The sequence below is a fragment of the Rhamphochromis sp. 'chilingali' genome (genome assembly GCF_963969265.1).
Source record: "Rhamphochromis sp. 'chilingali' genome assembly, chromosome: 4".
NCBI lineage: Eukaryota > Metazoa > Chordata > Actinopteri > Cichliformes > Cichlidae > Rhamphochromis > Rhamphochromis sp. 'chilingali'.
In genome coordinates, this window is record NC_137948.1 from 22402327 (window position 1) to 22430247 (window position 27921).

Below are 27921 nucleotides of genomic sequence, written 5' to 3' on the forward strand. Positions count from 1 at the left end.
TTCACTTCAGTTTGTCTGTTAATGTATTATAATACAAATATTTTTGAAGTGTCCTTAGAAAGGCTCCAGTTAAACGCCTTTTTATTTTTGATGGTGTGCGTTTATAATCCTGCACGTCCCTCTGGAGCCTTAATGACACATTAGGCTCTTCAGGCAAAACAATGACTAATGCTGTCGTGTCCTCTTCTCTGTACATTAACATGAAAACGTGAGGGCACGTGTAAGGGTCTAGTAATAGAAGGAAACTCTGCTGTCTTCATTTCCTCCCCTCCCCTTATATCAATCAGAAAACTGGTTAAAAGCCATTTTCAGAGCAATATTTGCAAATATAATAAAACTGCAAGCACGTCAGATAGCCAGGTTAGGGCCAGATAGAATCTCAAACATGATGTTAAAATTATATGTGCCAGTTTGCTTCTTGTCAGTTTCAGATATTGCACTGCAAAACTCCAGAATGCAGCATTGTGTGATTGCTGTTTGATAAGAAAGAGACTAACTATAGTCTAAGCTTGGACATAAATTACTCTTTTTTTTTTAAGCTTAACATCTATATGAGCAAAAACCTTTGGCTAAGAGCAGGTGATAGATTAGACAGAAAATCACGCTGGGAATTATGTTTGTTTGGCTATAAACACATCAGTTGGCTCACAGATATGTGAACTCTCCATAGCAGCGGTCCCCAACCTTTTCTGCGCCACGGACCGGCCTTTAAGGTGTCGCGGATAAATACAACAAAATAAAACTATACCAGTACCGAAAAAAAGAAAATTTATTCATAACACACGTGAAAAGACCCAGGAAAACTGAGTTAACGATAAAAACGATAACAAAATAACGCTGAAAACCGATAAAAACCCTGAAAAGCATACATTTCACACCTGAGCCTCAACTCTCGCGGCCCGGTACAAAACGACTCACGGACCGGTACCCGTCCGAGGCCCGGGGGTTGGGGACCGCTGCTCAATAGCACGTGTCCACAACAAAAATACATGTTGAACTTTGAGTCTGACAAATCCCAAAAAGAAAACACTACATGATCATGGTTGTTTGTCTTCAAGTTGGTATATTTCTGAATGTCAAGTCTTCTGTGAGGCCTGGAGAAAAGAATTTGAGTCGCACAAGTTGCTTTTAACTTCCAGCGCATGGTGCCTGCTCACTACAAATGTAACATAACTACACTAAAATAGCTACCAGAGCTCATGTACTGCCCCGTTGTGCTTCCAGTGCATAGGTTCATAATATCAGTCTTTTTTCGGTTCCTCTGTTGTTCAGCAAAGGAGGCCGTGTTGTAACTAAACTATAATTTTATAACCCGATAGCCACTGAAAGTAAGAATCAGTGTTTACCTTGAGAGCAGTTTATCGTGGGGTGAGTGTCTGATGTGAGCTTTTTTACTTCCCTGGATATAAACGCTGAGTTGACACAGTAAAGAGAATACTAAAGTCAAGTTATCTTTGTAAGTGTCTGAGCTACTGTTAGCCACCCGAACAGCTTCAGTGCTGTTTGCATTGATTCTATAAGCCTCTTAAACTAAAGTCTCTCTAGAAAAATAGATTCTATATATGTAGATTTAGAATTTATAGACATGGGACAGGACCAATTGTACCAGAGGTTTGCAGTTTTTTAAAATATGTAACGAGAATGAGACAACATAGGATTTTAAAAATCAAACCATAGATGCATCTACTTACAGTCTCAGTTTGAATTTCAGTGACCTTGACCTCAGTATACCAAGTGTTCCTCTATTAGGAGACTAAGGACCTGAGCACTGGTGGCCACCAGTATTTTTCAAATTTATCTGTCTTTAAACTATAAACCAGCAGGTAGAAACTAAAATCTTGGCTTAGAAATCTGCTGCCTACACCTGAAGTGCTGGAAAGCTTTCTGTTGCCTTTAAGAGGCCTTTAAGTTGACAGACTTGAGACTTGCACAATTGGTTGCACATTCATTCGCACGTTGCGCATTCCCTTGAAGTTGGTTGCTTGTCGATATTCCACAAACCAGTTGCCTAGATGCTTAAAGTCTGAGTGTCATTCACTGTCTGTGGTGGTCTCTGGTCACCACATTGATGCAAATAGCTTCCAGTTAACTGATACTTTGTTTCAAAATTGAGTTGCACTCTGGTGATTTTAAAGCCTACAATTCACATCAAACCATTATGTGACCACCTCTCTACCCCAGCCCCAGTGCCCTATGGAAGAGGCATTGTCATCCTTAAAGACACCACTCCCATCCAAATCAAACTGTTTCATCATAAAATAAAGGACTCAGACTGAGGAAATACCCTCCACAGCATAATAGAACCACTGGGTCCCCTCACTGCAAGATCCAAGGGTTCAGGTTTTCCTTTAATTCATTACATGTTTGTTTGTCGATGGGTGGCATTATGCTCCACTTCGTTATCAAAAGGGCAAAAAAAGCAACGCTGAGATAAGGAGGCAGTCTCGTGGAGCAGTACAATCAAAGTAGCCCTTTTTTATTTGACTCATTTTGTACTGGAGTGGTCAGTGTTTTTCCCCCAAAATCCTCTTATGAAGCAGACATAAATGAATTGAACTTCATGTGATCACATGTACGTTTTCCTTCAAGGATAATTTGGGCCTTGATGCTGGCAGAACTGTCAGATGGTTGCCTGGCAACAATACAAATAATATTTTACGCTGGTGTTGCTTTGACAGAAGATGACTATGTCTTACAATCTGTTGATCATCCTGCTAACCCCTCTTTTTTTTTTTAATAACTTGACAAAAAAATGTGAATAAAAGGAGCCGTGTGAAGGATTTCTACAAACAAATTTGGCTTTGTTTTGTTTTTCTCCTGTTAACTTGTTTGCATACAGCATGAATCACACCATTCAGTAAACAACAGGACAGGTTTCAAACGCGAGACACATTTTTTTCTCATTTGTCAGTTGTCAAAATAAAGGGGCCTAGTAATTACCAAGAATGAATATTTGTTCTTTTAGTTTAAAGAGTGATGGCTTTTGACTCCACATAATAGCTGATTGAAAGGTATTAAAAACATGAAATTCTTCACTTTTAAGGAACATTTATGTTTTTCTTCATTTCCCAATTGTTACTTGGAATAAGTTTGTTTCTTATTCTTTTAGTGACACCTGTTGAGTGCATATTTTTAATAAAGCAATAACCTTTATTTATTTTAATCATAATAACTTCCAAACCAAGCTGCCATTGAGAATCGGAGAGAAAAACTGGACATTCGCTGTATGCATTTACCTAAAAATGCCTTTCTAAGCAAAAACGGTTAATGCTTTAAATGAACAAGCAGTGACATGTAACTGAAGGTGGAGCGGCTTGCTTAACCACGTTTTTCGATGAACACAGTTGGCATATTGAGTCATAGTAGCTTAGCAACTTTAACTAGTTGATTGGTATGCTGTTACTGGAAAGCATGGAAGTCTAAAACAGCAAGAAGCTCTGCACTGCTTGTTCAGTGAAACTCCCCACAGTCAGGTGAAATGAAGCAGCTTGTGACTCTGCGTGTATCAGGTGAAGTCTACACCCTCCTAAAGCCAGCAGTAGGAGTTGGCACTGACAGGAAGTGCAGCGCACAGGGGCACTGGCAACAACTAAAGTAACACATGCCAGATAGGCTAGTTGCTGGTGACATTACACACATTTTCTGATCTGTTTTCACTGACTCTGCTCAGATTAATGACCTCTTGTAATGTTGGCAAATGATTTTGTGGGGAAGCGTGTTTTCAGTATTTACAATCTGCACTGAATATACCAAAAAAGTGAGAAAGAACTGAAAAACTCACAAGAACTGTAAGATGTATTATATTGTGCGCTGGAACTCCACTAACCTGTTTCTACTTTTTTGTTTTTGTTTTTACAGACTGGCAGAAAAGAGAAAGGTGACCCCCTGAACTCAGCCATTGACAAAATGACCAAAAAGACCAGGGACCTGCGAAGACAGGTGAGTCCTTGCCCGCAACGTCTCAGATCTACTGCTGATGAAAACTGTTTTTTTTTCATTAATACACCTCTAACAATAACCTTCACTATTTTTTTTTTACTGCCACTATAAAAAGAGAAATACCAGCAATATTCCAGTCCATCTCAGTGCTATTTCAAAAGATCAGGTCACAGTTATGTATTTTTCTAAGTTACATATTTGGCAAATGTTTCTCAAAGAGCATCACATAGTGTATTTATTAGAGAATTTATTTATTGAAGTTGACTTCATACTTTCATGATTGTTTATAGCAGGCATATACTAAATATGGAATTGAGCTAATTAAGCTTATAAGTATGGCACATAGGAACAATATTTCTTTGATGGTTTTTCGTTGGCTTTGTGTAGAAATGAAGACAAATGCCAAACAGTTATGTATGTATATATACAGCACTTAACTTTATGAGACCACTTGTCACAAAAACTGACAAAAATGTATTTAAACTTCAAATTGTTTTAATTTGTCAGGCAAAAAAAACCCAAATTCACATTTTAATACCCAAATTTAAGCTTCTCTGAGAAGTCAGAAATTAATAACATTCAACCACTGAAACCAATGTTTGTGTTCAGGAATGCAAGTAAATAACTCAATAATTTGGCATCTTGGTCAAAAAATAATGCTGTGATTTACTATTTTTTCTGCTTTTCTTTTTTTTGTTATAGAGCTGTAAATCTGAAAATTAATAGATAACAACAATAATTATATTTCAGCATTAAAAATACAATTGTAAATAAATAACTTACTGATGGATTAACCTTTACACAAACAAAGAAAAAAAAAAGATTTTGGCAATTAGCAATGCAGCTAATATAGGCCAGCTGTAGCATATATCTCTTTGCAGATGCAGGGTTGTAAACACTGGATGGACCGGCAATATGCATATAATAGTATATCATATCATTGCATCTGTAACAAACAGGACCAATAATTGTTATTGACCGAGCCCCTCTGCCACCTAATCGTGATAAGCAGCATCACTGGTCGTGGGGATTCATTTGAGATGGTGCTTTATCTGACCCTAGACAGGTCACTTCTAATAGGGAAACAACAGAAAAGTGTTCATGTAGCTTTAGAGCAGACAGAACCACCTTTAAGACTCAGACCAAGCAATACCTGCCATCTGCTGACCCTATGTGCCGCAATCTTTGATAGCTAATGATACCTTTAGTCTGGGGCACTCCAGCTCTGCCAGCATCATTCACTTTTCTGCCAGTGGTTTTGTTTTCAAACTGCTTTGAGATTTCCTCTTATTTGGGTTGGCTGCACATCATGAACTAACAACTGACAAGAATTGTAATGAATAAAATTAATATCAGGCCACATATATAGCATTCAATTCTAATATTGTATCATGAATCTGGATTAAAAAACCAAAAAAGATTTCTGAAGCTACCTTCTGGTGGTGAATAAGTACACGATTCCTGCTGTGATACAAAGTGTCAGAACTCAGAAGCAATGCTGGTTCCTTTCTCATCTTCACTACAGACAAGATTAATCTGGCTTTCCACTGCTGGATCTTACGCAGAGGAAAAAAACAGCCAAGACACGACAACACTTAATGAGTGCGCACAGGTGTCTGTTGATGTAATACTGTGACTGCAGTGTGCTTTAGAGCTACTCTTTCAGTCCTAATCAATTATACTGAAGTGCAGACTTGAGTGCAGTTGAACCATCTTCTTGCCCCCCCCCCCCCCCCCCAAAAAAAAAAAAAAAAAAAAAAAAAATCAGAACATCAGTTGTGTTCAATATTCCGTTTTTCCACCGTCACATCTGGCACTTCTTGGAAATCGACTGTAGCAGCTTCCTGCACAAACGAGCTATGGCTTTGTCTTTCCTGACCTCTGAAGACCCAGAGGATCATTCCAGATGGGAGGCTATAACTCTCCCTCCCATTGGGCTTTTGGTGGGGCTGCCTGACAGGCTGGCAGGCGGTATTCACTCTGACAGGATGTTCTATTGACTCAGGGGTTGGCTTGACAGAATGGGCGGTGTGTTTGAGCTTTGAGTTAAGATGGGAGGGCAAACTTGCAGCACACTTGCAGGCATTACATAGTGCTGTGATACTGTAATTATGTCAACAAAACACATGTTGAGTTTAGCAAGTCAGTGGCACCGTGTAGAGACACAAGACCTTCCTGAGGGGAGGAGCACGGTTTTGCATTTGAGCATCCAAGTTTGCGACATCTCCATTGTGTAAAGGAGGGATCAAATAGCAGAGCAGACAAGCACAGATGACAGACAGCATTTCTAAAAGTGGAGCAGGTAAGACCAAACATGCTGTGCAACAACACCACCAGAGACATGCGACATTGTTTTCTCTTTCATGCTGTTGTGTACACATAGATAGCAATCATAAGCTGTTTCTTATCCGTGGACAATTCAGCTGATATCTTTTCCGCCCTGATTTTGTTTTCTTGGAAAGAATAAACTCTTGCGATGCTTTCTAGTCTGGTAGAGGAAATGCAGTGCGGCTTAACCTCACAGCATTAAACAAATGTTAACAAAATGTTCAATTGCCAACATTTTATATATATTTTTTGCTTTTCATTCAAAAAGGGAAACTGAGAAATGCACCAACAAACATAGAGCTGGCCTTTATGACTCAAAATTGCAGCCTGGTTCCCTGTTATTCCATTCCCAATGATTACACAGTTGGTCTTTATTCACAGAGTTTCAGTTTTTTGTATCTTCTTATGAGAGACCTTCAGTGAAGTGTACAGTCAAGTTATTGTTATTGTAACGCCTCAGTATGAATGATGCCCGTAGTTGGTAGAAGATTGCAGCATCTCTTCAGGGAATATTTTTCAGTCATGTCACAAACACTTGTACTTAGCGACGAACCGAAAAAACTTTGGTGGTCAGGGTCAGTGTGACCTTCATCCTATTCTCTTAAACACAATATTGCTTGACAAGTTAAAAGAATTTCTTCAAATTCTGCAGAAATACACATTTGTACGCAAGAGATGAGTAGTCGGTGGTGAGCAACAGCTCAATTAATCGACTGCAATAAATATGGTATGCTCTTTAATTTACATAAATTAATAGAATTATATAATTGTATAAGTAGTTTGAGGAGCTAATGTACTCCTTTTTCACCACAAGCCTATGCTGTAGGCACTTTTGAGGCTCGTCTGTGGCCCTCAGCAGAGTAGAGTACTGTATTAACCCATATGGAAGAGATATATATAAATCTTATAAAGTTTGTATCTGTCTTGTGTGAAAACAGATATAAGATCCCTTGAAAATTTATATAAATGAAATTTGTATGTTCTGGATACTTACTAAAACAATATATGAAAGTAATGAGAAAGTGGCCACTTTCATGAGTAAATAATATAAGCCTTATATGATTCATTATATGAAGTAAGCTACATCTTATGCAAGTCTTTTATAAGTTTTTTCTATTTCTTTTCCATATGGGAAAATTTGCAGTCACCAACACCCCTTAAAAAAGGCAAACATGTAGGCAGTCTGACTAAGAAAACCACCTGTGCACACACTTTTATTTCTTGACAAAATCAGATCACAAGTTGTTGTTTAGAAGGCAACTTTACATAAAACTGCTTCCTCATAAAAAGTCAGTACCTTACCTAACAAAGAGCAGATGACGCACAGCTGCAATATTGCAATGAACACTGTTTATTGAGAGTAATGCTTACTGTAATTTAAGACACAATTTGCTGGTTAACAAATTAATTGCATCCACGGTAAACTAATATATAATATGTTAAGAAAGGTCCTTGTAAGGTTTTGCTCGGCACATCAAGTAATCTTATTTGTGCTGTGGTTTTCACTTTGCTCCAATACAGAGTAAATCCTTATGTTCTCGTAGAACCAGCCTTATTGTTCTTATTCACTGTTTTAATCAAAGTACACTTGGTATAATTAAGAAGCCACTGCTGCTATGTCTTGTTTGTATTTTTTTCCATAAGTGTGAAACAAATTGCTTTACTACTCACTTATGATGCTCATGCAAAAGAGAAAGTAAATGGAACTCCATTAGAACATTTAAATGCAATTAAAATGTAACATAAAACTAACTGAGCTTTGACCTTGAGGCTTCTTAACAGATTAGAAAAATAAAATGTCAAGGCCGGGCTAATGAGTGATTCGAGTATTCTGAAGCACAATAATTAGCCCATCAACTCAAGCTTGAAAATTAGCAATCCAAACTGGCATTTGTTTAGGAGAGTGGTCATTTCTAAAGTTCAGCTTATTCATAAACAAGCCATCATTTCTTTATAATATTAAATGCACGTTTTAAAGCACTCACTTGACTTTTTCATGACAAAAACACTGTAATTATTTGTTCTGTGCCACTACTGTTCAGAGCTGGAGGTAAACAGCATGTCACTTTAAGGCTTGGCCACTTTCAGACATATATGGGGAAATATTTTGTGAAATAGGGGGGAAATGTTAGATTATAATAAATGTATAAAGATTTGCAGCAAACCCAAAAGCTCTTAAATCATTGGGTCTTTTATAATGCCCCTAGTTTTGAGTTTACCAAGTCAGCCTGCATTTGTGTTCAGCACGAATGCACAAAAAGTAAGTTGTTGCATTTAAATTAAAGGCCTGTTTGCCTCAGTGCACAAGTAAACGGTTTCTTATTACAGAAATATCAATCTTATTTCGTCTGTGATCGTTTGACTATCTTTAAAAAACTAAGGTTGGGGTAGGTGCACAGGAAGCAAACTGAGGACCCTGGGAGAAAGTAGTCATTTGGCCTCTTGAACAGAGAAGAGTGTGGAGTGCTTTATTCACTTCAGAATATGTGTGAAATGTGCACCTACTCCACAGATGTAAAACACATTTCCACAAAGAACTTAGTTCAAGCACATCAGTTGCCATCCAATAGTTATAGGTAAACTCCCCCCTTTTCCTTTCTGTGTGTTTCACACTGAGCGAGTTGATGGAGACATTGTTTTCTCCGTACCTGTAATCAACGAAGCAAGCAAAACAATTGAAAAGACATGTTTTGCTTGAAATAGGAGGGTGAGTGGACTTTATATAAGGCAGGCATGAAGAAGCGTGTATGTAAAAAATATAAATAACAACACTCATCAACCCTTTAAACTATAGTATAATTCTGAGTTGGTTTTTTTCTCTCTCTTTATTAACATTCACTTGATAGCCAGACCAAAAAAGCCATTGGAAATGAGCCATGTGTTGAACCTCCTGTCGTCTTGTCTGTAATGGATGCATCTGTCAAGTCATCTCTCTGGGCCATTTTTTGACTGATGGCTGATTCCAGGATTCCCTATAGCACAACTGCCTCGCATATTTTGCCTCACAAATTTAGTTTTTTTTCACTCCGTCCCCCTCCTCTCTGTCTGCTTTGGGTTGTTGAAATCATTTCCATTTTTGCTATTAGATTGTTGATTGGTGCAGCTGTTTTTTAATTGTTTAGGGTTTTCATGTTAAGGAGAAACAGCTGGCACGAATCTTGTCAGCTGTAACTCTTTGTTTAGACTAACAGTTTCCAAATTATTTTTGAATCCCTTTGATCCGTTTTTTTTTTTTTTTTTTTTGCAAAGTGTTCAAGTATTCAAGTTTCATTAGCTATGGTAGTGAAGATTCCTCTTGGGGGGCTGCAAAACACATATTTTTCGGATTCGTTTATACAATTGTATATGGTCACCAGCCACTTTATTAGGTTAAACTTGCTAGTATCAGGGTGTACTACCATGTTCAGAGTTGCTTTAATTCTTTGTAGCCTGGATTCAGATGCTCTATTGGATAGAGATCCGTGACTGTGGAGGCCATTTGAGTACAGGGAACTCATTGTCATGTTCAAGAAACTAGTTTGAGATGGTTTGATGTTTGTGACATGGCATGTTATCCTAATGGAAGCAACCATCAGTAATGAATGTGGTCAACAGTACTCAGGTACGCTGTAGCATGTAAAAGATGCTAAGTTAGATCATACTGAGATAAGATAATATCCCTGACACTAGAGCAGGGCAATATGACCAAAAATATTTATCACGATATACATTTGAAAACTTGCGATAACGATATAACTGATGATATAATTGACACTAGACAAAATACTTTACAACTCCACAACTTTATTAGTGCAATAAACCCCATCAATGTATTTTCACTTAAACAAGCAGCTGTTTTTTATGTGCATTAAAGTTATATAAAAATTTAACAGTGCAAATGCAAAATCCTTGCTGACAGTTGAACCAAAAGGCATTTCCAGTGGAAATTGGCCGACATGTCCTCAGCATAACCATGTATAATATCCACAAAACTTAAAAAGAGGTTATACACACACAACACGATAATATTATGTTGAAGCGCAGTACGTATCACTCCGCGAGGCTCCTGCCTACGATAGCCGTAATGCTCCGACAATCCATCAAGCGGTGCGGGTTCGTAGCTTAGCAAAGTCGTACTAAAACATTTGACAGATTTTCGTGTACGACATAAAATCGTTTCGAGGTCAGTAAACACAACCAGAATTCATACATAAGGCACATTTTCAGAAAAATCAAAGGATTGATTTTAAGTGTGCCGTATTTTCCAAACAACACGGTAATAACGACGGCCCGCTAGCATACTCTACCAAAAGTAGTGCTTTGTTGTGTATCTGACGGACGAAAGCTAAACCAGTTCCACACCACTGAAGTTGCAGCATTTTTACAAACCAATTCTGGTTCATCCGTTTCATTTAACGATCCGCTTTCGCTCTTCTCATTCTGCGTCTCCGCCAGGTGCGTATGGAAACATAGGCACTGCGCATGCGCGTTTTACCCATATTCTATCGCGATATTTCATTTTCCTATCGTTGCCCAAAATTACACCGGTATTACTGTGAACGGTATGATATAGCCCAGCCCTACCTGACACCATCATGCCACCACCAGCAGCCTAAATTGTTCATATAAGACAGAATGGATTCATGATATTTATGCCAAAGTCTGAACCTACAATATGAATGTCACAGCAAAACTTAAGACTCATTGGATAAGGCCGTTTTTGTTGTTTGTTTATTTTTGGTGGGCCTATGTGAATTGTAGCTTTTGTAGCTGACAGAAGTGGCACCTAGTGTGGTTTTCTGCTACTGTAGGCCATTGAAGTTTAGAAATGCTCTTTTGCATATCTGGTCAGCTCAAAGCATTTAGGCCATTCTCCTATGACCTCTGGCATCAATAAAGCATTTTGGTCCAGAGAACTGCCACTCACCTTTTCAGAACATTCTCTATAAAACCAAGAGATAACTGTGTGAATAAACCTCTGTAGTTCAGCAGTTTCTGAGATTCTTAGAGAAGCTCATCTGGCCCCATCAACCATGTCATGTTTAAGGTCAATAAAATGACCTTTCTTCTCCTTTCTGATGCTGGGTTTGAACTTCAGTAGGTTGTCTTGGTCATGTCTACATGCATACATGCAAGAAATAATAAGCAGCTTTACTTAATCAGTCAGTGAATGATTGTACATCAAGTTGTGTTTTTACACATCAACATAATCCTAAATCCATGTTGTATGAATGTCCCTGCTTTGATTACATTTGAGTACAATGCAGAAAATGTCCAAGTACATAAATAGAAAGATAAAAAAATCTAGACATCAATATCCTGTTTTCTATTTTAAGAACTATAAGATGCTTTTTGGGTGGCCCAAAAATCTATGTGTGAAAAACTTCCACTTTAGGACCTTCAGGGCTATTTTCAGGGCAAAAGGAACCTACCCTGAGAAAGTCTTTGGTAGGGCTAGAGGCTGATTGGTTTTACTTGAAGACAGATAAAAGTGACATATTTAAAACTCCTGCAACTGAGTGCAGGCACAAGAAAGAAAAAAGAATGGGGGGAAAAAAAGAAAATATAAAAATATAGGTCAGAAATACATCGAAGAGGCGTTGCATGTTTTTTCTTTCTTTATTACACCAGTGATGAAGTCCAGAGAGATTTCATGTCAGAGAAAGCTAAAGGCAGTGAAACAGACAGAGAATGTGAGCAGGAGAAGTAAAAAGGGAAAGAAGAGAACCAGTAGCGTTAATGAAAACAAAGCAGTGAATGGGAGAAATAAAATATAAGTGTCTGATTGTTTAATATTGACGACATTCTATAGCACTAAAATTACGTGTCTACACATTTGCACAACGCTGCAGGAAGGTGCCGCATTGCTGGGTTTTTGCAACTGAAGACTAGTCTTCATTCTGTCCACTGTTGCTGCTTTGTGTGCGTGCACACAGACCTGCAGGTACAGAACAGAAAGAGATGGATATAGTCGAGAGACAGAGAGCAGAAAAGAGAGTCGGAGACAGACAAGAAAATAGTCCGTATGTGTTGGAAACACGGCAACAGTAGTTCGAAGGAGCCTTTTAGCAACCTAAAAAGGTTCCTGAGAGCACAACCTCCGGACTGATTGGAAAATGAACCTTTTCTTCTTTTTTTCCCCCCCATAGTCAAAACACATGTATGCTAGGTTAACTGGAGAATTTAAATTGGCCATATGTGTGGATTAAAGGTAAAATGCCGTAAAATGTCACTTGTTGAGTGCTTTGCACAGTTAAAGCTAGAAGAGCCCAATAAAACTGCCAGTCCGTTCTATTTGAATCCTTACTTCTGCTGCATTTTATCTTGTTTTAGAACCCTATAAGTTTGTTTATAGTGGTTACTCCACTAACTCCAATGACTAATGAGTCTTGATCATGCCCCAGTGAAACATGGCTAAAGCAGACCCTGTTTGTAGCAAATCATCACAACTTTGTAATCAGACTGCAGCCTGCCTTTTTTCCTACTTTTCCATCTCCAACTGTGGCCCCACTCTTCTCATTACACTTGCTAATAATGTACATTTTCAGTGTGTGACATTAATGATTGAAATGCTACTAATCAATGTAGCAAACTAGGTTAGTTAGCCACTGCATATGTTGTAGAATTTTGGATGAGACACACAGTAGATAAGCTTTACGATATTAAGTAAAAACGAAACAGCTCAATAAAGGTTCATAATGGATAATGTGTAACCAAAACTATGTATTTAGGGTTGCAGCACAGTTACCATTCACCATGCACCACTTCTGCTTGCCTCCTCATTGAGTAACTAGAGGTAATTAAGCTGGGCTTAGAAGAATAAAAAGATGCCAATCAGAATTCATCTGCTCAGGTTTTAGGACAGACTAGCGATGTGGCGCTGTAACACACTGCGGAGCACAGGAAAACCTGACTTCACACAGAGCACAAATGCTTAGAGCAAGACAAGCACCATTTTTCATGTTGGATACTTCTGTTAGTACACTTCCTTGTAGTACACTGTCTACATAGTGGCTTTGAGCACCCCTGGTTAAAGTTTCGGTTGCTATCAATAAATAAGTGAGTAAAAGATGACCTGATTTCCAAAAGGCATAAAGCAGCCTTCTTATAGCCTTCTCCTGTTTTGCGGTTATCAATTATTAAAATTTTCAGAGTGCTATGCAGTTGCTTAGAGAAGCCCATGGATGCAGATTGCTTAGACAAGGTTTCAGGAGTCTGAGTATTTAAAATGCTTTGAAATTTACATCACTTGGCCTTTTCAAACGATGATTGTGAACTTGCTAATTAAGGTCTGAGACCTTAGTAAAAGTTATCTCAAAGCTCAGATCTCTTGGGGTGCCCCAACTTTTGAGTAGGACTCCTTTCCTTTTATTCATTCTAAAACTGTACAAAGCAAAACCCATTGCTTAAATGTTGAAAAAAATGTTGTATTGTGTTTAACTGTATGCCTTTTGGAGATCAGTTCATACCACCCCACCTCCCTTTCTTTTATTCTGCTCGGCTTAGACCCTGCACCCACCCTGGTTCGGTTCCCCAGCCCCACTCCCCCCTAAACTGCTACTTTGGTGTCTGTTTTTTGTTTGCCCTTAAAAAATAATAATATCCCGGTTTTATTGTTAGAACTGGGATATTTATAGTCTCTCCCACTTTTTCCTTCCTCTAGTCTCTTAAGAACAGATCGCACTCAACTTTTTGACCATTGTGGGTACACCATCTGGATACTCATAATGCACTGCGTGTTGTAATAATTGTCAGCGTGAGCGTGCTTATGCACTCATACTTGCAATTGTAAGTAGGATTCGAGACATGGCAAAGTACTGTGTGAGTGTTTTCTGTTATTGCAAGCAAAGTAGGGAAGGACAGTGAGGATAGAAATGAGTAAAACTGGAACAAAGGATCATAGTGCACCTACACAGTGTGTGTGGATAGAAAGAAAGAAGTATGTTGTGCTTAAAATTGGCTTTATAGATTTCAGCTGTAGGCTGAAAATGCATTTTACAATGATTCCTCAGGTCTTTGAAATCAGCCTGTAAAAATATAAATGTAAATACCAATATCATATATTGATATGATAAAAACCTCTTTTTTCCTCACAGTCACTTCCTATGCTGATCAACTGCTGACATACATAGATTCAAGGCAAACATTCTTGTGTGCGCCAGTCATTATCTGTTGCAAAGAAATGAGTTAACATAACATCATGGCTTTGTGACCCTGAACAGACCAGAGCTTAGAATGAGTCAGTCTCTCTCTGATTTGAGCACACTGGCTTCTTTCCTCATCTCTAACACATTCGTTCCTCTGTACTAAAGTTTCAGATCACTAGTTTCACAAATGATAGTAGTAACTACCTTAAATAGTACATTTCTCTATACCTAAATATTGTAATCACTTTAATGAAAATAATTTTTATATATTATTTTATGAAAATAATATTTAGGCTCTAACATGCTCTATATGAAGAGTCCTGAGGTCCATAAAGATCATCATACCCTAATTGAATTTGACTGATTTCACCACCAAGTTCCTCATCTTGACTCTTTTTGTCATTGCTGACATTTTTAAAAGTGGAAGTTGTGTTATCAATCCGGCCAGATGGGCAGCTTTGGAAAATGTGAAGGACAGGATACATTTTTGACTTTAAACTATATTTTCATAGATTCCTCGAGCTTATTTTTACTATACCAAAGTAATTAAATGACAGAAAGATTCCAGGTTTTATACATTTTTGTTGTTGTTGTTGTTTTTTAAATAGATCCTTACTGGAAAAAATGGGACATCTTCTGTGACTTAACAAAAACTTTCAGTATTATAATTACAGGACAGTCTGGGCAATGAGCTACCAGAACCTTTTCTATAATTTGTATAATAAAATTTAATTCGAAAGAGTTGTGCTCACAGATTTCTTTCATTTACTACAGCAGCTTTTCTTTATCATATAGAAAAACTGAGACACTCTTTTTTCTTATTTTACGATATCTCGGGGAATAAATGAGCAGTTAAACTTCTTGACACCGACAGGAAGGAGAATTTCACAGATGAAAATGGGCCTGAATGTGAATTTTTTTCGCTGAGTTTCCTCTCTGAGTCCTCAGGACATTACAACAGAACTCACTCCAGCGGTTACACGTTTACGGTGCACAACCTGATAAATACTGAATAAAACTGACGAGCAAGCTCATGGTCTAGCTCCCCACCTGACACTTTGCCCTTGGGGTTTAGAAAATGTGGACTCTTAAACTGCTGACAACTGCTTGGTCATAGCTGGAGTCCAGGCTTTCAGCACCTGCCTCAATCCTTGAGATTCACAGGGAGCAGAGTGCAAATGGTCATTAATCTAACAATAATAGCTGAATTGGAAGCTGTCTGGACATGCCCAGGAAGATGACTTTGAACATGATCAAATTTTAATCTGTTTATATTTTTTATAATTTATTGGTAAGAAAAAAAAGCATTTGAGCGGACATCTTGAACAACGTAGGAGCTTTGTTCATACACAACAGAAATAGCAAAAACAATATTAGATAACAAATAATTACTGGCATTACCAGAAACCAGAAACTTCCTCACTCAGCATTAATCATGAAGCATCTCCACAAGTACGTTTCATCTTCTGCAAACACAATAAGACAATCAGTATCACTCAGTGAACTGCGTGTTGAGACTATACATCCACTAATGCAGACCTTCCTAAAGTGTGGGGCCCGCCCCCTAGGGGGGGCGCAGAGCCATTGCAGGGGGGGCGCGGTATGAAAATGGGGGGAAAAAAATGCTTGGACACTGCTAGCATGGGGCGCCCACACAAACGCAAAGCAGGAGATGAGATGAGATAGCCTTTATTTGTCAGTTGCAGGTCTTTTGCCCACAACCGAGATGACAGACCTTGCCGACCGTACATACAATACACAAACATCACATTGGGGAGACAGGTCAGGCTAGGTAGCGAGGAAAAAAAACATCGAAATGTGTAACACAAAAGGATAATACAGGAATGCACAGATATCAACACACCATAGCACAATAAACACAGACAAGCAACATGGGAAAGTGTTCCAGTGTGTACATCTGATCTGGGACCGCTGCAATCTTCGACTGTGCCTCCAGCTGACCCGATGTCCACATCATGGGGGAGGTAAGCGTTGGAGGTGGCGTTGGATCCGGGGTAGGGAATGTGATGCGTCAGTGAGTGCATATGCATGTGTGTGCGTGTCCATAGTTCAGCTGAGACAGTGTCCTTCATCCTGCCAGGCTAGGTAAACAGTCTTCCAGCCAACCCAGGTGGCCTTGCATGGAATGGGAAGGAACAGACTCAACACAGTCGTTATCAGGGTGTTTTGTTCGGCTCCAGCCTTGAGCCCACAGCTGGCGCCGAAGGGGTAGCCGGATTATGATGGTAATTTTTCTTTTGCAACAACTCATGAGAATTTCAAAGCTGTTCTTTAACACTCCGACACTGGTCTCTCAATCTCAAGATGAAGCATCGCTGAATATGTTTCCAAACCAACTTCATTCTAAGCCAAAGACTAGAAAATATGGTGAAGCATATCTGCCCTTTGGTTTCACCTGCACAAGTGCCAAGGTAGGTCTCCCCTGCAGAATTGGTTTTCTGGGCTGTTCAAATCACGGACAAACATAGGTGCAAAAAATTTTCTTGTAAAACAAAAGGGGGCCTAGCAAAAAAAAGCTTGGGAACCACTGCACTAATGTAACTGAAACATGTAACATGTACACACAGCGACAATGACGTTGGAACAGTTCCACTGAATCTAATCAAATTTATTTTCTGTCACTCTGGGCTCAACTGTCGTCATGCTGCAGGCTGATCATCGCGTCTGGTCGCACAGTAGATGTTACAGGCAGATGGAAGACATTTGTTTTAAATAAAAGCAGGAATAGTCTCAAAGAATCTAATCTATATAGAGAGAAAGAGTGAATCATGTGACAAAGAAAGTACACCCTCTGTCAATTCTAAATTGTAATGCGTGAAGACATGATGAATCATGTGGCACTTAGCAGGTCTCAAACTTAGGTAAAGATGGCCTCAAATTAACAACAACACATGTCATACTAAACATGTCATTATTTCTTTTTAGCAAAACTTAGGCCAAAATGCAGAAACACTGTGTGAAAAATTAAGCACACCCTTACTTCTTCCATAGGAATTAAGAAGGTAAGTAGCAGCCAGGAGCTACTAATAAAATTTATTTGATTAATGAATCATCAGCAAGTGTGACCGCCTCTATAAAAGCAGACGTTTTGGAAGTTTGCAGCCCTGGAGCATCGAGGTGTGTGTTAACACCGTGCCAAGGAGGAAAGACATCATCAGTGATTGTAGGAGAAGCAATTGTTGCTGCCCATCAATTTGGGAAAGATTGTCAGGCCATTTCCAAACAATTTGAAGTCCGCCATTCTATAGTGAGCACAATTATTAACAACTAGACACCATAGACCACTTTCAGTCTACCCAGGAGTGGACATCCTGGCAAATTTACTCCAAGGTCAGACTGTGCAATCCTCAAACACACAAAAACATGCTAAACTCAGGAGCTTTTTTTAGACTCTGCTGTCCTTAGTGTGTTAAATGCTTATGTTCATGACAGTATTATTAAAAAAAAAAGATTTAACTTTTAACTAGACTTCTTTTGGATAGATGAGAGCAAAAATGTTTAGCAATGGTGGATGAAAAACAAATAGCATATCATCACGAGTGCCTCATACCAACTGTCAGTCATGATGGTGGAGAGGTGACAAATTAGGCTTGGTGATCATGAACGTCACTGTATCCGGTCTTTAAGTCTGAAGTCATTAGCCATGTCTGGGCCCAAACTTCGCTGCGGGTCCCTAAGTCAAATGATCAGTGCAGCATTACTGAGAGTTGAAAAACTGTCTAAATTCTTTTATCTGTAATAAAATAATCATTGTGGCTGCTCTACCAGTTGTAGCAATTAAGTTTAACATCCAGGCATCCATGAAAATGGAATTTATGACATTTATTAACAGAGTTAGAAGTTAGCAGGGAGTTAGCTCGCTAGCTTCCATCTATATATAATATACCATGTTCTGACTGAGGGATTTATGAAACAAATTAAAACATACAGCTCTGCTATTACTTCCAACATAAATGAAGACAGGAAAGTAAACAGCAGTGAAGTTTGTAGGGTTACTGAAGTTGAGCTAGCTGGTATATAATGATGTGATACGTGATCGCTAGCGAAACAGCTATGTTAGCATAATATAAACAGTAAAGCTGGAGGATAAACGCTAACGAACGGAGGACTTTTTTCCACTCGATAAAAGTTAATGTGAGGGTTCCCAATGGTTAGGGGCAAATGCAATCGCATGGCAGGATGCTGTAAACGGACCAAACGTCAGTCAGGAGAACTACCGAGATAATCTATCCACAGTATGAGGTTAGTCATTAATATACTGCTGCATGGGCTGGCCTGTAGATACATCGTAAGGGTTAAAAACTGAGCTTTAAAATGATTAGCGGTAATAAAAACCGAGAGAAGCAGACAGTGATCACTGACTGTTCAGATTAAACAGAACAAGATGCAAAGCATTAAAACATAAACATATTAAAAACACAACAGCCTTATAAATGCAGACTACTTTGGGCCCGGACGCAGGATTCATCACGTCATCACTTAAAGACCGGATACCAAAGAATTCTAGAGTCAAATGTGAGGTTAGACAGCTAAAAAAGTTATCCGAAATTGTGACATGAAACAGGATAATGATCCCAAACACAGCAGCAAATCTATAACAAGATGGCTGGAAAAAAAGAACTGAGGTGTTGAAGTGACGCAGTCCAGACTTCAATCCCACTGAAATGAAGCGGCAGGACCTTAAGAGAGCTGTGCATAAATGAATGCCCATAAATGTCAATGACCTGAAGTAGTGTTGTAAAGAAGGCTGATCCACAATTCACAAGTCATATCGAAAACAATTATTTCATTGCTGCTAAAGGAGGTTCTAGAGCAGCGGTCCCCAATCTTTTTTGCGCCATGGACCGGTTTATGCCTGACAATATTTTCACGGACCGGCTTTTAAGGAGTCGCGGATAAATACAACAAAATAAAACTAGTACCGGTACAGAAGAAAATAAGATTTATTCATAACACACGTGAAAAGACCCAGGAAAACTGAGTTAACGATAAAAACGATAACAAAATAACGCTAAAAACCAATAAAACCCCTGAAAACCATACATTTCACACCCGAGCCTCAACTCTCGCGGCCCGGTACCAAACGACTCACGGACCAGTACCGGTGTCCGTGAGACCGCTGTTCTAGAGGATAATGAATCATAGAGTGTACTTAGTTTTTTTCAAATTTTGGCATTTGTGTTTGTTAAATATATAATAGTCTTAATATGTCCTGTGTCATTGTTCATCTCAAATGGCATTTACCTAATCATGAGACCTGCTAAGTACCTCATGCTTTTGCTTTTTTGCTTTTGTTGTTATTTTTTTTTAATGTCCAGATATATAAAACCTTAGTTTACTTATTTACCATTTTACTGTGTATATTATTATTTACACCATGCAGATGCAGTCCTAGCTGCAGGTTAAATGTAACCTTTTTTTGTCGCTAAAATGAAGTTTGTTTATATAGAAGTCTGCGGGAAAACAGCTTGCTTCTTGATCCATGATCTCAATAAACAGTGGTCATAAACGTAGGCTAAAGGCATGTTAAATACAAGATGCTCACCTTTAAATTATGGTCCCCATTAGAATCAAAAAAGAGGAAAAAGCATGGTACTTTCAAATGGACCTATCTAGTGTATGGTTGTGCAATCTCCCTCCCCCTTTTTTCCTTTGCTCTTCAAAACACTACTATGGTAATAGTTCATGTTTAACATCAAGACTTTGACCAGTAATCTCAGTGCATTAAGCCCATCCCTTATACACAGTATATGGATTTAGTAGAAATTCTAGATTTAAAAAGCCGCTGTTTTGAACATGGAGCCAGTGCACTTCCCTCCAGCACCATTCAGCAGAAAGACAAACTTAGCAGTTAGCTAGCTGTTAAACATTTAGCACCCAGAAATATGTCTTAATATTATTAAAGAAAAGGTTTGGAGCTTAAAAGAAAGCATGTAATGGGGTTGTTCCTCCAGTTAACCAGAAGCTTCAGTCCACATAAATGCCAGTTTTCTTCCTATTTAACTGTTTACAAGAAAGTGCTTCATAACAATTTATTACCTCAGTAGTGTTCAGGAATTGTCAGACCCCCAAAGTTATTAAAAAACATGCTGCTTATTTCTGGCGATCAGCAGCCACTATATTGAGAGTAAATGCTGAGCACACAATGGGCTTGGAAATTTGGGGAGCGCTACAATGACAAATCAGTGTTTATTCTGAGGTTCCTTGTTTTCAACACTGGATTCCCTGGACGAGTGTTTTATTTTGCAAGATATACTAAGACTCTGGGATTAGGTATCATATGTGTTTGTCTACAGGCTATTGACGCCCTCTCAGTCACTCTCTCACCGTTTCATCTCCGCACTCTCCTCTCACTCATCATCTTTCAATGCTGCCTGATAGGTATCATATATGAGGGCTATTATTTAATTTTTGATTTGCTCGGGCTGTTTTCCCTCAGCCATTACTCTAGCCGCTTAAGCTGTGATTGCTCTTGACATTTTAATAAGAAACTTTCCTGTGCTGACTCTAAGGTACCCACCACTATGTGTTCCGAATCACAAGTGAAATGTAACAGAAACTAAAGTGCAAAAGTAAACATTCAAAAATCCACCACGGTGTTCTCTTCCAGATTCAAACCCATATGGAAAAGATATATATAAATCTTATAAAGTTTGTATCTGTCTTGTGTGAAACTTGTATGAAAAGCATATAAGAGTGAAAACAGATATAAGATCCCTTGAAAAATTACATAATGAAACTTGTATGTTTTGGATACTTACTAAAACAATGTATGAAAGTAATGAGAAAGTGGCCACTTTCATGAGTAAATCATGTAAGCCTTATATGATTTACTCATGAAAGTGGCCACTTTCATGAGTAATCACATATAAGTTTTTACTATTTCTTTTCCATATGGGAATCCACGATTTCCACTGTAAACAAGTCAAGTTACTAGAGTCTCTCATGCATGTGTGTGCAATCCTTTGTTTTCCAGTGATACACTGATGATAGTGAATGTTTGCAAAAATTTCCCTCAGGATCAGTTTTTTTTTTTTTTGTGACAGAACAGATGCCTAATCCCACAAACTGCAGATTCCTCACAACAGAGCAGATGCAACAAATGATTGCTCATCTTATTTTTGAGGATCACCCTCTTATCATTGAACAAAGTTATGACAAGATTTATTAATCATTTAAATGTTTGTTCTTTTTTATTCTTTATGTTAACCACTTCATTGTCAGTTGGGATTTGAATGTATCTTTGGATTAAACGACTGTGCTGAATAAGTAGCATGGTGCAGGAATAATGTAACAATAATTAAAAACCACTGACAGGTGAAGTGAATACCATTGATCATCCTCATGTTATAGGTCCACAAAAAAACAGAAAAAAACATATTAAAATCCAGTTGTAATCACATTTTATTACAGCTAGATGATTTTTTCATTAATGACATTGATGATTTTTCAAATGCCTCTTCAGTTCTGCTCGACAACCAATGTAACAGTGACATTGGGTCATCTATCTACATTTGTTGGTGTGCTAGTTTTAAAAAAAACATGCTTTGCATACATATGACCATTAATGGTAATCTTTATGTATCTCTATCTAACTTTTGGAATGTATTTATTTATTTAACCTTTTAAAAATGGTTTTAAAAATAGTTACGTTGTGATATTTTTGTTATATTTAAGGTGTTTTTTGTGCATAGTGGCTTTTTTTTTTTTATTACCCTTAAGCTAAAAAAAGGGTGATGGGTGTTTGTCATGACCCGGCTGGGCTGACAGCCAACATGGACACCTAAGTTTGTGAATGTGATAACTCAAGAACGACGTGACGTAGCAGCTTCAAATTGATACCATAGGTATATCTACTAGGAGGCTGAGAGGTATCACTGGAGGCCTCCAGTATTTTTATATCTGGTTATGCTGAGTTATTAGTTTACTTTACTGTTCCTGAACCTTTCAACATGTGGAGTTTGTTTGATCATGAAAAAGATGGCCCTACATTAAATCTAATGCTGCACGGTTACTAGCTAGTTCCCCAACAGTCAATGTTCGTTTACATGTTCATTTAAAAGCCAGTATTACATTTAGCTATTAGTATGATAGTTTATAAAAGCATATAAAAAGCTTAGTAAACTAGTTAGAAAGATAAAACTAACAGAAACAGAGTTGCTACAGTTGTTTGCATGCTTGTTGGAGTAAACATACAATCCCAATTGCAAATGCCATTTGATCAGCCTCCACTTGTCTTGGTAGGCTCATTACAAGATTTTGGTATTTGAGTGCAAGAATGTTCTCCTGTTGAGGATCAGAAGTATTTGTGAGGTCAGATACTGTGGCAGTAAAGCCAGAATCACCATTGGATTTCTAATTCATCCCAGAGCTGTGCAGTCAGGCTGTATCTCTCTGTGTGCTGTCTGCTTTTTCACTCATTTTCAGTCAGTGCAATACCATTTTCAAGGGAATGTTTGTCTTGTTGGGGTTTTTTTTTGATTTTTGGTTTTGTTTTTTTTCCTTAAGCCACTTAACACTGATCTATGGATCATTCAAGCATATAAATGGCACCGAACACAATGGATGAACCAGTGTTGTATCATAACACACAACTTAGCAAAGAAACTATTTTAAATTGTTTTTTAGGCACTTTGTTTATATGAGCTGATGCAAAAACACAGAACATGTTCTGCTTTTTTTTTAATGAATGTATGATGAATATAACACAGTTTGACAGGCATAAAATAGTGTTTCTCCCAAAGATCTATTACCAGAAACCAAACCTCACAATTATATCACGATATTTAAAGGAACTCTTCGGGAACTTTACAGCCATGCTGTCACATGATAAAATAGGTTGTTGCAACTTTTGTCAAGCTTTTTAAACAGCTGCTTAAAGCACTCCTTTTCCACCATGTAACCATCCACTGCTTGCTCTTGCTGTCCTCACAAATGCTCACAAAAACCTGATATTTTTTATTTTAAATTTACATATATTTCCTTGTTTTAGCAATTAATAGGATACATGAATGTTTTTCTACTGCCTGTAGGTGGCAGTACTGCATTTAGAAGTGGTTAACCTATCTCCATTAAACAAACAAAAAAGCTGTTAACAGCTGCCAATGTGTCTGAACAGTGACATTTACTTTTTACTACACAAACAAAAGAAGAAACTTAAAGACTAAAAGGTTACAACAACTGTTAAGTGGTTCTGAAAAATTCAATGAAATCTCTGCCAGAAATAGCTAGCATGTAATTTGGGAGTGCAGCGCAATGGACAGCCTTTAAAAAAACAAAAAAGGCTGAACATCCCACCACACAGGTTAGTTTTATAAGAAATGAACTATTAGCATTAAAAATGAGCCCAAATCAATTACCTTTAACATTTCCGTATACTTCTTTGTCTTTGACATGACAGCAGTCTCACAACCTTTTCATTTTTCTGAGCAGTCTACATTCTTACAGCCAGCAGCACAGCGCTCTATAAAAATAAATAAATAAATAAATGCATAGCTATGAATGGTACTCAGAATTTAATACTCATCTCACTTCTCAGGAAATACAAATACTTTCATAGCTAGAACTGCACTGCTTGATAGGTGAGACAAATGGCTCCCCCACTAACTTGTAATGGGCAAAGCCTCTTTTTTTTAGCTTTTGAAATTCTAGATCTATTTTCTTTAAGTGTAAGTGAAATACAGACAGGCTGTTAGAGGAGAGACAGTGGGGGTGGAGTATGGAGGGAGGTGAGATCTGAAAAATTGAAGATGGATTTCAGAGGGAGTGGTGTGTGGGCATCAGAATGCTGATGGTGCAGGAGAGCGTGCAACTTGGGAAATCTCTAGTCTGTATCGTTTCTCCACTTAAACATTAGGATTAGTTTCACTGTTAGGCTTTCATGAGTGTCCTAATGCCTCACGCACTTTTAGGTTCATGCATGTCATGCATGTGTATTTATACAATTAACTAATGATTGATCATCATCAACAACAAACTACTCATAACAACTGCGAAGACATTTTACTATGCAGTTGCATTTCAGTAAATGACATCATCTCTAAGATTATTGTTATAACCTTCACATTTAAAATGAAAAGGGTCTGTTTTTTTTTTAAATTTATTTGTTTTGTTTTAATATAGAATTCAAATTAAACTGTGTTTGGCAAACAAAAGAGAATACCATAAGGAGGTTTCTGTTAACAATAATGCTCAACAGAAATCATTTCACTGAGCAATACCAAGATAATTGAACACAGAGAGAATTATTTTACATTGCTGGCTTTAATGCACAAGTGACATTCATCAGAACGGAAATGACTGAAAGCACATAATTGATGGGAAATGCTTTTCTTTTTCTTTATACTGTTTTGCACTTACAACTCATTTTAATCTTAAGAATTTATAACACAGTCTAAGTCTTATCTGTCTCAAGAAGATAAAAAGTAGATCCAATCACTTTTTTGTTTTTTGGGTTTTTTGTAAGCATATTTGCCTCTGTAAGGCATCTTTCCCAATGGCTTATGGTATTACATTGTGCTGTTATCTGCTCTGGAGTCTGTTCTAATTGTTCAAAATTTTATTTAGCTAATCTAAATGAAATAAATATGATGGAGATACAACACATATGAAAACATACATGTTATATGAACATGCTGCATTCAAAACCTGTATGATCAGTATGGACTTATAGCACAGTGGTTGTAAGGTAATTATTTTTCCACATGCAAAATGCAGGTCACCTTTTATATCCTGAAGTAAGAAGTAAGATAAGACCTCCAGACAACTCTGATCTTTGCATGTATCCACCACGACTTTCCCCTGTGCTGTACCATCACTAGGACAGTGTGAAGATGGTTCTGGCAGTGCAAGATTTGTATCTGGACTGTTTCCTCACCTTTGCACGAGGTGACAGGATAGCAAGGTTACAGAATAGCACTGATGCCGGTCTCATCTCTACAGGAAGAATAAGATGCAATATTCCCCATTCAGAAATGGCAAAGTTTATCAGCCTTTGAGAAAAGCATCATGTTATGGTATTGTGTTGCATCTCAGATGCATTGCTTCACATCAGTGAGCTGCAAGTATATAGTTCTGGAGGAAAAAACAGTGAGAGCACTCCTTTATCCAGAAACCTTTACATGCTTACAGTGAGTGTGGGCTTCAGGGCAGTTACAGACCTGTCCTCACCACTAAACTGTCCAAATCTAATGTGTTACTGAAGGTAGTGGTGATGGATTATCTGCCCTCCAGAATTCTCAATTATTCTCCTCCCCTCTGTGGACTGGCAATTAAGTTTGTTATTGCCGCAGGTGATTTAAGTGCGACTGACAGACTAACATATGATTTTTTTTTTTTTTTTTTTGTAGGCTAAATGATTTTTTCTTGTCACTCTGTGCTGTTAGTCTTCTCTTCCCTTCTGTGTAGTAGTCAACATTTGTTATTTAGGAATATATAAATGACCTAAAAACCAGTTTCATCTTAAAGTTGTTATAATACAATCAGAAATACGAAACAGTACATTATTATTTTAATTTATATAAACTTTAACTATGTTTGATACCATTTTTAATTTCTCATGCCACTGTTTTCTCCTCTTCTGTCCTTCTAATTCGTTTTTGTGAAAACACATCACAACGGTGGTAATTCAACCCACTGGAATTTTAAAGTTGCATTACATATAAGCAGTATTTATTAAAGGTAAATAATTAGAGCATTAGTGTAGTAATTAATTAGTAACAGAGGCTTTGCAAATGAAAGGAGCCTGAAAACAAATATTTGCACGTCCGGGAATCTACTTTCTTTTCCTCTGATGTCGTTCTTGTCTGTCTTTGCTTTGGCCTCATGTGGATATCTCCCTCTTTGTGTAAGATAAAGGACCTGTCTATAGTGGTTTCTATACTGTTTCCTCTGGCATCTCATCAGATATCACAGTGAGCAGGATCAGGATCCATTTACTGTCTTATAAAACAACCGGTCCCTTGCCAGTTTGGTACAAAATGCTTCCATAAACAAAGTCACAATGTCTGCCCCAGTAAAAGGCCTTATGGGAGCAATGACACCTTATGAGCAATTTACGCTCCTGGCCTGGAGTTTTTTTGGGGGTTTTTTTAGCTCCACTCTTCTTGTTTTCTCCTCCCTCTGTCCTTTCATCTAATTATGTTACTACATTATATTCATTACAATTCTAAGTGATATGTAATCACTGCCAAATGTAATAGAGTGAAGTCATCTGTAATATTATTAATAATATGACCTCTTTTCTGTGTCTTGTCTCTCTCCCTCTGCAATCTAGTTGAGGAAGGCAGTGATGGACCACATCTCAGACTCTTTCCTAGAAACCAACGTCCCTCTGCTGGTGCTTATTGAAGCAGCTAAGAGTGGAAACGAGAAGGAGGTCAAGGAGTACGCCCAGGTGTTCCGTGAGCACGCCAACAAGCTGGTGGAGGTCAGTCATGAATTAAACACGGGGGCACAATCACACACGTACACATGCTCACTGATTCTCTTACTTTATATTAAATGACGCGTAGCAAGAAAAAAATATAGAAAGTTTATAACTTTACATTTTACATTTAAATGAAAGAGTGAGCAGGCAAACTGCAACTGAACATGTAATAATTAAAAAAATGTAGAGGTGGGGTTTTTTTTACCTTTTCATTTCCCTAGAAATAAACTGCTGGACTGAAAAGAATATTCTGTGTATTAAATGCACTAACAGAAGCAAGTGTGCATGTTCATGTGCACTTGACAATTAGCCATTGTCTCTTTGGCTTTGTTGGCCGAGTAGTCTTAGCTGCATGGAGACGGTATGAAGAGGTTTGACTCTTGCTTAAAGAAGTATTAGGTTAAAAAAATCCTTTTTACTGCCTGACTGCATCCTAATTTGAGGCGTTCAATTATGCTAAGTCATAGACAGTGAATGGCATGCTGACCATAGGTCTTCACAGTGGCCTGTCTGAACTGCTACCAAAATTTTAAGGCTGCATTGAGGAAGTTATAGTCCATCTCTCTTTCTCTTCTACTGACTAAGTCTCCAAGGCCAATCAAAACCTCAAAAACCAGATTACTGTGAACTGCTTCTAACCTTTTGGGGAATAAGTCCAAGTAGTTTAGTCATATGCATCTGATTCCTTTTACTGCTGAACAGCCATTTGCCTCCCTTCATCTCTACATAGAAAGCATAGTGGAAGCAACACACTCACACACATTCTAAACCCAATACACTGTCGCCATGCATGTAGCCTAACAAAATATGCTTGAAGTTGAAGCTATATGCCAATAGCACATATGGTACACGAGCCATTATGGCAGTGATAAAGACAGTGTTACTGACAAACATTTAAGGATAACATCATGTCAGACATGCTTCTGTGTAGTTTCTGTAACGTAATAAAGCCAAGCTGCATCTTGTGCCTTATCCATGTGAATGAATGGATGCTCTCCTTTGAGGGTGCCTAAAGTTCCTGGTTTAAAAAAACCCCAACCTGTGACCTGGGAACTCGGTATGGGGTATGTTTTTTGGTGT

At 38.0% G+C, this 27921-nt stretch overlaps 1 protein-coding gene across 1 annotated transcript in view; it reads left to right on the forward strand.

Annotated features, from left to right (window-relative positions):
- Positions 1-27921, forward strand: part of ctnna2 (catenin (cadherin-associated protein), alpha 2) — a 353288-nt gene that overhangs the window by 241699 nt on the left and 83668 nt on the right. The window contains exons 8-9 of the mRNA XM_080879193.1: positions 3859-3939; positions 26689-26841. Of these exons, the coding sequence (XP_080735319.1) occupies positions 3859-3939; positions 26689-26841 (234 nt within the window). The remainder of the gene's footprint in view (positions 1-3858; positions 3940-26688; positions 26842-27921) is intronic.